At 42.2% G+C, this 13,470-nt stretch overlaps 1 protein-coding gene across 1 annotated transcript in view; it reads right to left on the bottom strand.

Moving 5' to 3' along the window:
* Window positions 1-7,657, bottom strand: part of LOC120913853 (interleukin-8-like) — a 32,453-nt gene extending 24,796 nt beyond the window's left edge. Inside the window, exon 1 of the mRNA XM_040324154.1 lies at window positions 7,588-7,657. Within this exon, the coding sequence (XP_040180088.1) occupies window positions 7,588-7,651 (64 nt within the window). The 5' untranslated portion in view covers window positions 7,652-7,657. The remainder of the gene's footprint in view (window positions 1-7,587) is intronic.
* Between the last annotated feature and the right edge of the window lie 5,813 nt (window positions 7,658-13,470).

Raw genomic sequence — 13,470 nt, 5'->3', positions numbered from 1 at the left:
CCTAACTCTGAATCTACGCCGGCGTTTGTTTAAGTGTATTGTCTCACGGAGATACACTTAAACAAAGCTAAGATAGGCCGGCTTGCGCCGTTCTATCTTAGCTTGCAATGTTTCTGTTGTCCGCTAGATGGCGCTTCCATTGCGGCCGGCGTAGATTATGTAAATGAGGGGATACGCCGATTCACGAACGTACGCCAGGCCTACACCGTCGCATTACATCGTTTCCGTAAGGGATAGGCCGCCTAAAGTTATTCCACCTATGAGGTGGAATAACAATTTTAAGTATGACCGCCGTTCCCGCCGCGAGGCTCGAATTTTTAACGTCGTTTGCGCAAGTCGTCCGTGAATCGGGATTTACGTAGTTTACGTACACGTCGAAATCAATAGGCCCGTACGGCCTACTTAGCCGCAATGCGCACTGGGAAATGTAGTCGCCCGGCGCATGCGCAGTGTCAAAAAACGTCAAAAAACGTGAGGTCAAGCCTCATTTCCATACAACACGCCCCCCTCCAAGTCATTTGAATTAGGCGCCCTTACGCCCGCTCAATTTAGGCTACGCCGCCGAAAATTAGCAGGTAAGTGGTTTAAGAATCACTACTAGCCTAACTAATTTACGGCGGTGTAGCCTAAAAAGGCTAGGCTAGGCCGCCCTAAAGTTAGGCGCCCCTACGTGAATCTACCTATTTGAGCCCAGGTTCACACTGACAGTGGGAATGAAATCATGCGAGTTCAGCTGAACTCTCGCGATTTCATTCCCGCATGTCAGTCTGACTTCAGGGGCGATTTTAGAGACATCTGTGCGGGTTCCTGCACAGATGTCTATGTAAAACGCACCTCAAAGTCGCCAAAAGTAGTACAGAAACTGGGCTTCAGCCGAGTCAAGTCAAGTAGCGTGGGTGAAGCTTGGGGAATATACAGTGGGATAGCTGTGGAAGAGCTCAGGGGATCCAGCAGCAGCTGGGATCTTAGAAGTCTAGTGAGAGACCGAGAGCTCAGTGTGAAGATCTACAGTGGGATACTGTGAGATGTGAGAGAAGATCTACAATGGGTTACTGTGAGTTACTTGTAAAGGTCTATATTGACTGTTGAAAGTCCAGTTGCTATAGATAGAAGACAGCAGTTCTACAAATACAGTGCGCTGAATCCAGCTTACAGGCCCTGTATCGCTGTCTGCCTATTACTATTTTTGGTCTGTGGAAACTGCCAATTGCCTTTGCAAGTTTTTGCGATTCGGCACTGCGTCGCTTTAACTGACAATTGCGCGGTCGTGCGATGTGGCTCTCAAACAAAATTGGCTTCCTTTTTTCCCCACAAATAGAGCTTTTTTTTGGTGGTATTTGATCACCTCTGCGGTTTTTATTTTTTGCGCTATAAACAAAAAAATAGCGAAAATTTAGAAAAAAATTCAATATTTTTAACTTTTTGCTATAATAAATATCCCCCAAAAAGATATAAAAAAAAATGCTTTCCTCAGTTTAGGCCGATACGTATTCTTTTACCTATTTTTGGTAAAAAAAATCCGCAATAAGCGCTTATCGATTGGTTTGCGCAAAATTGATAGAGTTTACAAAATAGGAGATAGTTTTATTGCATTTTTATAAAAAACATTTTTTTTTTACTACTAATGGCGGCGATCAGCGATTTTTTTCGTGACTGCGACATTATGGCGGACATATCGGACAATTTTGACACATTTTTGGGACCATTGTCATTTTCACAGAAAAAAATGCTATAAAAATGCATTGTTTACTGTGAAAATGACAGTGCAGTTTAAGAGTTAACCACTAGGGGGCGCTGTAGGGGTTATGTGTGACCTCATATGTTTTTCTAACTGTAGGGGGGCGGGGCTGGACGTGTGACGTCATTGATCGTGTTTCCCTATATTAGTGAACACACGATCAATGAAGCTGCCACTGTGAAGAATGGGGAAGCTGTGTTTACACACAGCTCTCCCTGTTCTTCAGCTCCGGGGACCGATCGCGGGACTCCAGCGGCGATCGGGTCCGCGGGTCCCGCGGCCGCGGAGCTTTGGACCAGGTTGCGGGCGTGCGCCGAAGGCGTGCGCCCATGACCCACGACTGGGCACTTAAAGAGGACGTACAGGTACGTGCTTGTGCCCAGCCGTGCCATTCTGCCGACGTATATATCTGCAGGAGGCGGTCCTTAAGTTGTTAAGAGACAATAAAATCTCTTTTGTTGCATTCAAAAAGTGACTTGCACCCATGTTTCCAACTTCTCATTACACCCACCTAGTGACCTGCACCCCGAGGAGGAATGTCAGCTGCCCCTGACTCTGGAGGTCACCTTCAGGCCTCTGGAGGGCTGGGGCACTGCTGTACATAGGTAATTATTATTACCATGATGTAACTATTTGTTTTTATATATACATGAAATTTAATTGTTTCCAAAAACGACACTGTGTTATAGACACTAAAGCCCCATACACATAAGCAGAATGTCAGGAGACATTTGCCGGGTCAAAAAATACCGCCCGACATTCTGCCTGTGTCCTTTTGGTCGGCTTCTGTTGAATGTGCATGCTGGAAAACCAGACTCTCGATCAGCGCTCTCAGGCCCCGTACACACGACAGAGGAACTCGACGTGCTTGGCACGTCGAGTTCCTCGTCTCGTTTTGGGATGAAGCCGCCGAGGAGCTCGGCGGGCCGCCTTCTCCTATAGAACAACGCGGCCAACGAGAAAATAGAGAACATGTTCTCTATTTTCTCGTCGAGCTCCTCGGCGGCTCCATCGAGCCAAAACTGTACAGACGACAGAGATTCTCGGCAGAATCCGGGTTTTGACCGAGTTTCTCGGCGAATTCTGCCGAGAATCTCTGTCGTGTGTACGAGGCCTCAGTCAATGGCAGAGAGCGCTGATCAGAGTGTTCTGGTGGGGGCTGTCCCCCTGTCACAACACAACAGCTCAGCGGCGGTGATCGTTGAACTAATCTTGCATGGTTAGTACACCCGCTCCGTCCGGAACTGTGAGTTTTTTTTTTAATGCAACCCACTGTAGTGTTTACAAGGATTTAAAGTTAATACCTACATAATTAAAAACAAAAAGCTTATCAAAGGAATATATACTGTAGGTTTACGCTTATAGTAGGTCAAGGGGTATTCTAGTCTGCAATCTGTTTATTCAAAAATCTTCTCTTGCTAGTAACTCCGATTTTATATCAATTCCATGTCCAGAAAGACTTGGCTACTCTGTTCAATTAAATGTGGTGGGTACGCATCCACCATGGATGCGTACCCACCATGGTGGTGAGCAAAAGTTTTAGCATTGGAAAGGTTAACAATTTTGGGATTCTTCGAATCAGAAATATTTCTCAACCTCCTCTTTTATAACCTATTAGTACAGCTGACAAATTGTAAATTACATCTGGTACATGTACCAAAGTAAACATACAAGTTAAAACACTTGCACCCTGAGTAAACAATTAACTACAATGTATCCATTCAGCAGCTGTTTCAAGCAAGTGATAATAAAAAATAGGTGGTGTCATAAATAATAAAGTGAAGTAATACTCATCGAATGAAGTTGACCCTCATTACCTTACAGCAAGAGGTCAAAAGCGAAGCTCCTTCTGATAACGTAATTTGCTATGACGAAACATGTCAAGCTAGGACGTAATGTGTGTTGGATCAAGCTTTAGATCAGGGGTCTCAAAGTACCGGCCCGCAGGCCATTTGCGGCCCGCGGCCCGGTTAAAAATGGCCCGCAATCAAGTCCCGTTTTTTTTTTTTTAATGAAAAATCCTCATCCAGTGTCTGGACATGTAGGACCCAGGGCCGATCCTACACGGGGTGCAGTGGGTGCCCCCGCACCCGAGCGCTGTCACCCGCGAGGCGCCGAGTGAGCCGCTGGGACTTTTTTTTTTTAAAAAGCAGAGCCACCGAAGCAATCTGCGAGCCGAGCGGGATGTGAGTGACGACGTGACGTCAGAGCCCGCGGCCGCCCCAGCATTCACAGCACGCCGCCTCTGCAGCTGGAGATATAGCTCCGCTCGGCTCCACCCACCTCTGCCATCTTCAGACAGCGTGGTGGCTAAGAGGGAAAGGAGCGAGCAGAGGATTTTACAGCTGCCGCCTGATTCAGCTGAGTCTGAGCCTACCTTGAGCCTACCTTGAATGCCTTCTGCCTGGTCTGACTACACTAGACTGACTGAGGTGTGCCATCTGATCTGCCTGCTGGCTGCTACAGTGCCTTGCTGAGTGCTGACTGCACCTGACCTGCCTGTCTGCCCTGCACCCTGTGTGTAAGTAATACTGACTGTTACTGTGTGCCATTAAATGCAACAATTGTGCCCATCAAACTGCAGCCACTGTGCCCATCAAACTGCAGCCACTGTGCCCATCAAACTGCAGCTACTGTGCCCATCAAACTGCAGCTACTGTGCCCATCAAAACGCAGCTACTGTGCCCATCAAAACGCAGCTACTGTGGCCATAAAAACACAGCCACTGTGCCCATGTCAAACACAGCCACTGTGCCCATCAAATGCAGCCACTGTGCCCATCAAGCGCAGCCACTGTGCCCATCAAACTGCAGCCACTGTGCCTGTCCAAACGCAGCCACTGTGCCCATCAAATGCAGCCACTGTGCCCATCAAACGCAGCCACTGTGCCTGTCCAAACGCAGCCACTTTGCGCATCAAACTGCAGACACTGTGCCCATCAAACTGCAGCCACTGTGCCCATCAAACTGCAGCCACTGTGCCCATCAAAATGCAGCTACTGTGCCCATCAAAATGCAGCTACTGTGCCCATAAAAACACAACCACTGTGCTTGTCAAACGCAGCCACTGTGCCCATCAAAATGCAGCTAATGTGCCCATCAAAATGCAGCTACTGTGCCCATTTAAAACACAGCCACTGTGCCCGTCAAAACACAGCCACTGTGCCCGTCAAAACACAGTCACTGTGCACATCAAAACGCAGCATGCGGCCCCCATGGGAGTTGAAAATTTGTCATGTGGCCCTCAGGCAATTTGAGTTTGAGACCCCTGCTTTAGATGGTATACAGCAAGCTTGTATCAATCTCTTGGAGAGTTTGTGAGGACTTTGAATGATTACCACTTGATTGTAGCAAGCTGTCGTTTTACATTAACCTGCTTGAGAACTGCATTTGTTTTAAAGTTTTATTAAAGGGCCTTATTGGTTTAAGCTATGTGGAGCCCGTTTTTCTTCTATTTTTGAACATTCTATGGTTGTTCATTTGGAGCACTGATGATGGCAGAGAGCTGCTGCGGATTTCAGGTGTGGAGTCTGTGATCATTGAGACTAGATCGCTGTTTGGATCTTGTTTAGTTGGGAGACCGGTGGTTTTTCTCTGGGCTGTTTCCTGGGACCACAGACCATAAGACACTGACGGGAGTTTTTTCCAGTACCTCGGGTCATTCAGACCATACAGCGCTTTTGACCTCTCTTGCTGTAAGGTAATGAGGGTCAACTTCATTTGGTTAATAGGGACCTTTACTTTATTAATCGATTAGAAGCACAATTAAAAGTTTTTTCGTTCTATGGGACACTGAGCACGGTTTCATTTGAACAAAATGTTTGATCTCTTTATTACTCTTTATGTATGATTTAATATTGGTTTAACATTGGTTCAATATTGTTTACTAATTTTGCACTAAACACATTGCTAGTGCGGTTTGTCTAAGGATTCGTTTTCATATGACACCACTTTTTTTTTTTACCAAAGTAAACAGCCCACCTTGTATCAAAGGCTCTAATTTGTTTTATTGTATGTCACTGTACTTTTCATATCTCATTGGGCTCAGCTGAAATAACTGTCACTTATTCATCCTTAACCTGGTATGTTATCTGTGTGAATTGAACATATTGTACAGTATGTTGTTTAACTAGATACATGTACTGGATATCATTTCCAAGATTGTTTATTAAGAAGGAAGAAGGATATCCTAAATATCTTAAGCTGACTATAGATGGATCATTTTTTTTCGATCAGCCAATGAGCTGATAAAAAAATGGTGGATGGAGGAATTCTCCCCACTTTGCTATTATATTATAACAGAGGGGACTCCTCTGCTGTCAGAATACACTGATCAGTGCTGAAGCTGATTGGCTGCATCGAATGAAAATTGTCCAACAGAGAAACCAATCATTAGACCGAATTCTCTCAAGTGGGAATGGTCATGGATGAATCAAAATGTATGCACCACATACTAGCACATTATGACAGACTTACCAGACAACAAAGCGATCCAGTGGCCCGATTCAGAGCCCAATGCACATCCACCAGTGACGTCACTGGCCACTTCTAAAGTAAATATCTCCTAAGCGGTGCTTGTTTAAAACATATTTACTGTACATATAGATAAGCTTTATTTTAGGTTTACCTATAGGTAAAAATCAACAAAGGGAGTTTATCCCCACCTTAAGAATCCAAAAGCTTTTAACCCTTCCAATGTTGCTAAAATATTTATTCAAAACCATGGTGGATATGCATTCCCACTAGGATTTCAATGAATAGAGAAGGTAAGCTTTAACCTAAAATCTAATATTTTTGGATTAGCCTAAATGCCATTTGGGACATGCATGTCATTTTACTAAACTTTTAGTTTTACTTTAAACTTAGATTTTTATTCTGAAGTTTTTTGCTTTTTTTAAATCCCTATAAATAAGGACTTCTGTTTATTACAGTTATTCATTATATTAGAATATCCCACTAACAAAAGAAGATTTTCATAATCAATAATTAACTATTTGAATTTAGTAAACAGAAAATATTTTTTGAACCCACGAGTCCATAATAATGTAACAAAGTAACAATGAAATAGAATAATTTCCCAAAGGATTACAAACAAATTTTCAACAAACAGTGGAAAAGTGGAACTCCATTCAACTGATGCCAACACCATTGATTTTTTTTTTTTTTTTACCACTGGGTACTTGGCAATAGCAACATAAATTAGAACTAAAAACATTTTTTTTTCAGTGATCTTGCTTCTTTTTTTATTTCCCTCTGTCTACCCGAATAAACGATAACTTTAGGTGTCCCTTGTTTCCAAAGGCATAGCTGACAGGCAACTCAAATTGTGGCATTTACTTATATCTTGTATTATTTTTACATAGTCCTTATAGGACAATATCTATAACAGCGGTAGTTTAGTAATTATTTTTTAGCAATTATCTTATGACTATCGGAAGCCATTAAAATATAAGACTTCAATGCCAGGTTTCAGCCAGTTTAAGATTAGGCTTTCTATATTTTTTCTTTGTTCTAAAATCCTGCAAGCTTTTTCAAATTCAAACATTTTGGGTGATGTAAAGGCCATCACTAGCAACTGAACACACAAATCCTGCAAGCTTTTAAATATGGTAAACAAGTCTCTACTAAAGTGCCCATTGATATTAAAACTCATACAAATTCTTATAGTTTAATTATAATAAAAGCCAAGACCTGGTGACAATTACAACCCAATCCATGTTCCCATTAGCACAGTTTTCTGCTACCAGTTTAAAAAAATGACAATAAAGCATACTAAATAAGTTTCCATACAAGTAGCATATCATTTATCATAGTAACAAGAAATAAACTTGTTGATTATTACAGGCTCACCATAGATTATGGAGAAGTTATGGAAGAGCAATAGGGTGCACAGCAGTAGACCGATGCTTCTCATCTTGTTTACAGGGGTGGTTCTGAATTTCCTTGTTACCCTTTTTGTTTTTTAATTGGCAGTAGGAAGTGACATAATCAGGAAAAGCACCTAATGGTTCTTCCTACTCTTCACATTTGCTTACTCATAAATACTTTTTGTTTGTGCATTTTCCCCTTAGATTTGCCGGACTATGAATAATTAAAATGAATAGCATGTCTGAACTGCCCATCTCTGATTATTGCTATATGACACAAGAAAAAAAAGTCACAATTGCAGAGACGGTGGCAGAACTCAGTCGCTAGATTTCATAAAGCCTACAGAGAAAATTGCTTGCCCATTGGACTTTATGAGTTGTGCCTAATAAAGTGGATACCAGCATATAAAAATTACAAAATGTATTTCATACAAAGGATAAAAACAATGTTGTATACATATTGGTAATATAGGTGTGTTACTTCAGTGTTACATATATACAGAATTCCTAAAACAAATAAATAGATGTATATTTGAACTGTATTCTCTACATGTTTAATGGAGCAGCGCCCCCTCATCATGAGACAGACAAAATTGTGATTTGTATGTATACAAAACAAGTCTCAAAAAAAGAATTCGAAAAAGCACACCAAAGGTGGCAGAAATATGTCAAGGACCAATGCCAGATAAAACAAGGTCCCCGGAAGAGGTTGCATCCGGGAGCCGATAGAAGGGCAAACCCTGGGCCAAGACACACAAAGGAGCCCACACAAGCAAAACCCTTGCAGTTGAATGTTTAAAAGGACCAGTCTGAAGTGCGTCCACAGCAAGTGACAGCAAGAGATGATGCACATCATCAGACTGGTCCTTTTGATCATTGCTCTGTAATGATTTTAGCTTGTGTGGGCTCCTTTGTGTGTCTTGGTCCTGGGTTTGCCCTTCTATCGGCTCCTGGATGGAACTTCTTTTGGGGACCTTATTTTATCTCACTGTGGTTATTGGCATATTTGTGCCACCTTTGATGTGCTTCCCCAATACTCTTTTGAGAATTTTGTTGTATACATACAAATCAAAATGTTGTCGGTCTCCTGCTGAAGTGGGCACTGCTCCATGAAATGCGTAGAGACTACAGTACAAATATGCATCTATCTATTTGTTTTGGGAATTCTGTATATATGTAATGCTGAAGTAACACATGTACAGTATATTACACATATGTATACAACATTGTTTTTTATCCTTGGTATGAAATACATTTTGTAATTTTTATATATCGCTATCCACAACTCATAAAGTCCCATGGGAAAGCAATTTTCTCTGTAGGCTTTAGCGATGATTGCTAACAGTTATAGCAGCCGCTAGCGATAATCACAAGTAAATCCGTCAGGCTGGTTGTGCCCAAGTTAATTAATCAATCAACGTGGTACATTCAAGTCGATCAATCGATCAATCAATTTGATACATTCAGCCTGCTCATATACGGTTTGAATCTTGGATGGTTCCTGCTGAACTATCTGGGATTCGAAACCTATCATCTATGGCCGGCTAACTCCTGCCACTTTACTGACAATAATTGAAAGACGGAATCACAACTTTAAATTGTGCATTTAGCCAGTCACAACCTTGCAAATTTTTCTGCCTAAATGAAAAGAAAAGCAAAATACACTGTGCCCACAGTCTCTTTAGCTTTTATTTTATTTATTTTTTGTATGTTTATTACTTTTCTTTTTTTGTATATGAGTCTCTGATGATTCACTACTAATGGAGGGGGGTGGTTTATCCTGAGGGGGGGTCTGTACTAATGGAGGGGGGGTGGTGTGTGTGGGCTGTCGCTGCGGGCGGCATCTGAAGGACGAGTCCACGCCGTGCTCACCACACAGGCCGGACACACACCCGCAGAGCTGCCGCCGTGACTTACAAGGCTTCAGAAACAGGTAAGGGGGACCTGTTTTAGCCCTGGTTCACACTGGGCTGCGGGAGTGAAGCCGTGCGAGTTCAGCTGAACTCGCACGATTTCACTCCCGCTGGCAGTCCTGATTTCGGCCGCGATTTAAGAGACATCTGTGCAGGTTTTTGCACAGATGTCAATGTAAATCGCGGCCCGAAATCGCAAAAGGTAGTACAGGAACTACTTTTTGAAATTGGTGCAGCGCCGCAGATGCGGTGTCGCACCGATTAGGACAGTGTCATTGCCGACAATTGCCGGCAAATGCCGCAGATTTGAGATGCGATTTCACATGTGAAATCGCATCTCAAATCGAAGGAAATCGTACCCAGTGTGAACCTGGGCTAAAAGTTTTCTGTTTAAAAAAAAACACCAAATCCCTGCAATAATATATTAAGCAGCCTGTATAATGTGTTATTGCTGTGATTTGTAGTCCTCTGTAACTGCTGGTATTCTGTATTGCATGATATATAATGTATTTATTTTTTGTATGTTTATTACTTTTCTTTTTTTGTATACGAGTCTCTGATGATTCACTACTAATCCCATTGTCCATTGTGTAATGGAGAGGAAGAAAGGCAGACATATTTGAAGTCCAGACTGTGTGACAACAATGGCAGCCTCCAAAGATACAGTGGGGAAATGCCACAAAGGCACAGAAACTATGTCAAACTAAGAATTGCTGATGGATTATATACATGTACAAGCTTTTGGTATTTGAGCTTAGATGTATCTTGTTTCTGTTGCATTGCAGGTAATTGGCCAAACCTGAATTTGTAGCTCTCCTTCAACTAGTGTCTTTTTGCCCCATATTGGCATTATATCCACTGTAGCATTTTGCTGAGCAGATTAGAACTGGCCAACGATTAATTTTACTCAGTTGCCCAGCTTAAACATTTATTGCATAATTACATAGTTATATAGTTAGACGGGTGGAAAAAAGACACAAGTCCATCTAGCTCAACTATAAAAAATAAATTAAATAAAAAATATCATACAATCCCATATACCCAATACCATATACCATAATTGATCAAGAGAAATGCGAACAACCCCAGCAGAGCATGATCCACTTTGCTACAGCAGTGGAAAAAATTCCATCCTGATCCCCTGAGAGGCAATCGGATTTTCCCTGGATCAACTTTACCTATAAATGTTAGTACCCCTTTATATTATGTACATCTAGGAAAGTATCCAGGCCTTTCTTAAAGCAATCTACAGAGCTGGCCAGAACCACCTCTGGAGGGAGCCTATTCCACAATTTCACAGCTCTTACTGTGAAGAAACCTTTCCGTATTTGGAGATTAAATCTCTTTTCCTCTAGACCAAGTTCACTATATGGACCCCTTATATATTTGTACATGTTGATCATATCCCCCCTTATTCTCCTATTTTCAAGAGTGAATCAATTCAGTTCCTCTAATCTTTCCTCATAGCAGAGCTCCTCCATGCCTCTTATCAGAACTGGTGCCCAAAACTGAACTACATATTCCAGGTGAGGTCTTTCTAATGATTTGTACAGGGGCAAAATGATATCTCTCTCTCTCTCTCTCTCTCTCTCTCTCTCTCTCTCTCACTCTGGAGTCCATACCTCTCTTAATACAAGAAAGGACTTTGCTCACTTTGGAAACCAGAGCTTGGCATTGCATGCTATTATTGAGCTTATGATCCACTAAAACCCACAGATCCTTCTCCACTATGGATTCCCCCAGTATGTATGATGCATGTATAATATTCTTAGTCCCAAGTGGATAACTATACATTTAACAATACAATAAACCTCATCTGCCACATACACGTCCAATTAGACAGAGCATTGAGGTCGGCTTGCAAATTGGAGACATCCTGTAAGGACGTTATTCCACTGCATAGCTTGGTGTCATCTGCAAAGACAGAAATGTTACTTTTGATCCCAGACCCAATATCATTTATAAAGATATTTAAAAAGTAAGGGTCCCAACACTGAACCTTGGGGTACACCACTGATAACCTTAGACCATTTAGAGTAAGAATCATCTTCTTTTTCTATCCATTTACAAACTGATGTTTCCAATCCTATAGACTTAACCTTTAGCCGTGTGTGCGGAGCTATATCGAACGCTTTTGCAAAATTCAAGTATGCCATGTCCACCACCTCCCCCTCTGTCTAAGGTTTTACTTACCTCTTCATAAAAATAAATCAGGTTTGTCTGACAACTTCTGTCTTTCATGAATCCATGCTGTCTGTTGCTTAAAATATTTTTTTTCCAGAAGGAACTCATCTATCTTCTTTAATCTCTCCAGTATCTTCCCAATATATAAGTTAAACTAACAGGTCTATAGTTACTTGGTAACGTTTTTTGTTCCCTTTTTAAATATAGGCACCACATTGGCCCTGCGCCAATCCAGTTGTACTATTCCTGTCATTAATGAGTCCCTTAAAATTAGATACAATGGCTTTGAAATTACAGAGCTCAATACTTTTAGGATCCGTGGGTGTATGCCATCTGGTCCAGGTGCTTTATCCACCTTTATTCTGTCTAAATATTTCTGGACCATATCACTTTTGAGCCATTGTGGATTATTTGGGGCTATGTCACTACCACCCCCATTATGGACATGAGCTCCTTCATGCTCCTTTGTATACACAGAGCTGAAGAAAGTATTTAATAAATTAGCCTTCTCTTTGTCCCCAGTCACCCACTCTAGATTATTTTGTAAAGGGCCTACATGCTCAGACTTGACCTTTTTACTATTAATATATTTGAATAATTTTTGGGGTTTTTCCTACTATCTTTTGCAATCTGTTGTTCGTTTTGAGTTTTTGCATCCTTGATTTTTCTTTTACATATTCTGTTATATTCTTTGTAACATTTAAACAACACTAGTGTTCCTTCATTTTTATATTTTTTAAAAGCTCTTTTCTTTTTGTTTTAGCTTTTTTAACTTTGGCTGTGAGCCACATAGGATTTATTTTTAGCCTTTTAAACTTATTTCCCATGGGAATATACTTTTCAGTGAGTTCACAAACAGTCTTTTTGAAGAATTACCATTTTTGTTCTGTGTTCATCGATGCCAGTATTCCCTCCCAGTCTAATGCCGCGTACACACGGTCGTTTTTTGTCTTGTAACAAAACGTAGTTTTTTCTCATGAAAAAAACGACGTTTTTCAAACTTCATTTTAAAAACGACGTTGCCTACACACCATCGTTTTTTCAAAATGCTCTAGCAAAGCGCAGTTACGTTCAGCACGTACGGCGGCACTCTGTTCCATTCAAGCTTGCGTCATAACTTGCTTCTGAGCATGCGCGGGTTTAAAAACGTTGTTTTAAACGTCGTTTTAGCCCACACACGGTCATTTTTTATGACACAAAAAACGAAGCTTTGAAAAACGACATAAAAAATTGAAGGGGGCTCCCAGATTCCGATAAGCCCCCCGCCCGCAGACCCCGACAACCAACGGCCAGGGTTGTCGGGAAGAGGCCCTGTCCTTATCAACCTGGGGACAGGGTGCTTTGGGGGAGCCCCCTTGCACCAGAGCACCAAACCCCCCCCATGTTGAGGGCATGCAGCCTGGTACGGCTCAGGAGGAGGTGGGCGCTCGCTCGTCCCCACTCCTTTCCTGACCGGCCGGGTGGCGTGCTAGGATACGTCTCTGGTATGAATTGTGGGGGAACCCCCACGCTGTTTTTTCTCCTTACAACCATACCAGACCTGGTATGCCCCTGGGGGGGGACCCATACCGTTTTTTTTATTTAAAATGTGGCGTGGAGTCCCCCCTCACGATTCATACCAAACGCCGCGGCTAGAATTGGCGGGAATCCAAGTCGGATCCCCGTCGCTTCTATGACGGCTTTTTCCCATCGCGGCTCGGCGCTGGCTCCCGCGATGGGGCTCATAGCTGGTCAATCTCACAGAGAAAGGGAGCGAGATTGACACAATA

This window comes from Rana temporaria, chromosome 1 (genome assembly GCF_905171775.1).
Source record: "Rana temporaria chromosome 1, aRanTem1.1, whole genome shotgun sequence".
In the NCBI taxonomy this organism is placed as follows: Eukaryota; Metazoa; Chordata; class Amphibia; order Anura; family Ranidae; genus Rana; species Rana temporaria.
This window is presented reverse-complemented; position numbering and strand designations above follow the sequence as displayed.